The sequence below is a fragment of the Penaeus monodon genome, chromosome 19 (genome assembly GCF_015228065.2).
Source record: "Penaeus monodon isolate SGIC_2016 chromosome 19, NSTDA_Pmon_1, whole genome shotgun sequence".
In the NCBI taxonomy this organism is placed as follows: Eukaryota; Metazoa; Arthropoda; class Malacostraca; order Decapoda; family Penaeidae; genus Penaeus; species Penaeus monodon.
The window spans coordinates 7,413,615-7,415,847 of NC_051404.1; the positions used below are offsets into that span (position 1 = coordinate 7,413,615).

Consider the following 2,233-nt stretch of genomic DNA (forward strand, 5'->3'; position numbering starts at 1 on the left):
CACTTAATAGAACCATCTCACACAACTCCTTCACCTGCAGGTACAAGCGCCTCGGCCCCCCTCGCAGCTGGAGTGTGCGCCCTGGGTCTCGAAGCCAACCCTGACCTGACCTGGCGTGACATGCAACACCTGGTGGTCATGTCATCACGCTACGAACCGCTCAGCCAGGAGGATGGCTGGTTTGTGAATGGCGTCGGGCGAAGAGGTAAGCTTGGAATTTTGCTTTGGAGCTCTGTCTTGTAGGTTTCGAAGGAGCTTTGTATTTACTTGGCATTTTAGTTATTTTATTTTTGATTAATGGCTGGGCATACTAATGTTTAGCTGACTGGCAGAGATGCATGCTCCTTTACTCAACTATTGATCCGCAGGGCTTTGCTACTAATCTTTTTATCTCTTTTCTTTCCTCTCTGTTTTGAGGTTATGGAAATGAATGATTAATTCTCTGCACATTTGACCTCTCTTGTTCCTCGGAGATATTAAGATGATGTTCAGCTGACCTATAATCCATACTAATGGTCACTGCAAAATATTGTCATAGTCTCTTGAAAATTATTTTCATTTCTGCTTTGCTTCTTATGCAAGTATTTGTATTTATGCTTGTTGATTCATAATTTGTTTCTTTCTCTTCAAAACTTGACCCATTGGATCTCATAGTTGACGGCATTTCAATAATCACAATGAGAACCTGACATACTATCTGCATGAAACTCAGCACTCCATTTGTGCAAGTACATCAGCCTCCAAAAAGAGTAGGATATCCAGGAATTTCAAAAGAGGATTAAGCCAGGTTTTCCAGCCTTATCTGACTCCAAAGCCAGGATGAAATCAGATATTGTTACCCTTTTGGTCAGGCCTGAGACATTCTTTTGCTTGGGTAGTGCTTTTTTCTTCATGGGCATTGATTGTCTTTGATTAGAAATTTATAAAATTATAGCATTAAAGGCTTTCCAAAGTCAATGTAGATGCTTCTAGTCTATGTAATTAAAATAGGAGAAGAGGGCAATTTGAAGTAACTTAGGAACTGAAAGTGAAATTTGCAGTAGATGATAAATTTGTTTGAAGCCCTACATGCCTTCATTATTTGGAGAGCAATGTAATGTCATAGTTGAATCAAAGCTTGTGTGGCATGATAATATGAGCATATTAGCACTAGAACTGAAGTTGTATTTCCCTCTACATTTTACTACAGCATTAAACATCTTAATCTAATTATTCTTTTGGAAAATGGCATGCTATTCAGTCATCATTGTTTATTACACTAGTTTTCATAGACCTCAGAAGTGAAAATTTAGGATTATATTCCCACAGCCATATTTCTATTATAAATGGCAGACTGATTCAGACCAGTTTTTTGGAGATCAAGTTTTTTCAACGCCAAGGCCCAGAAGCTTGGTTAGACCTAGCCTTTACAGCATAACACTGTACATTGTTAAAATGTTGAATTCTGGAGTGGGTTACCTTGTAAGTTATAGTTTTGCCAAGGAGTACAGATTTAAGGTTGATACACTGATGACACTGAATAACTCAAGTTGGGGAAGCAGGGAAGGCTTTGTGTGAAAGAAATAACTCATTCCTAAATTGAGTAGACTTTCTCCTGGTTATGTTTATATTCACTGTGAATCCATATTCTAAAAAGAGATGATTAGGTTGATGAAGGGGGACAATTAGCATGACTGTCAGTTCTTTTTTGCATGACTTCATGGTTTTGTGGTGGTATAATTTGCTAATAATACATTAGATATATCTAAGTAAGAAATTAGTTTCATTAGTTAGTTTATTGTACTGTACGTATTTTCTGACTGTAGAGTTTCAGATGTATACTTTTATTGTTTTAGCAAAAGTTGGCTGACGTTGTATTACATCTTTGATTTTTTTGTTAACAAGTCATTACTGGAGATTATTACACATAACTGAACAGGAATGAGATGTTTCAGCCAAGGGAAGTTGAACAGTGGGTCTTGTTAAGCATAAAGAAGCATGCCTTTGCTTGCATTAGTGAGATAATGCAACTGTAGCCTGATCAGTGTTGCTTTTCTGACATAGCAAGAGATGAATAGCAAGTTGTAGAATGTGTCCCATGCATGATGAACCTCCTACCAATCAACACCAGACTCGAGACAATCTTGAGGTAGACAGACAGACACGAGTTGAGTGTAACACGTCCCTGAATCTCAAGCAAAGGACAGAGCTACTACCTTAGAGACACAAAAAAGACTGCCAGCTGGAAGAAGGT

At 38.2% G+C, this 2,233-nt stretch overlaps 1 protein-coding gene across 1 annotated transcript in view; it reads left to right on the plus strand.

Annotated features, from left to right (window-relative positions):
* Positions 1-2,233, plus strand: part of LOC119585036 (furin-like protease 2) — a gene marked incomplete in the record, with an annotated part of 48,730 nt that overhangs the window by 38,064 nt on the left and 8,433 nt on the right. Inside the window, 1 exon segment of the mRNA XM_037933653.1 lies at positions 41-205. Within this exon segment, the coding sequence (XP_037789581.1) occupies positions 41-205 (165 nt within the window).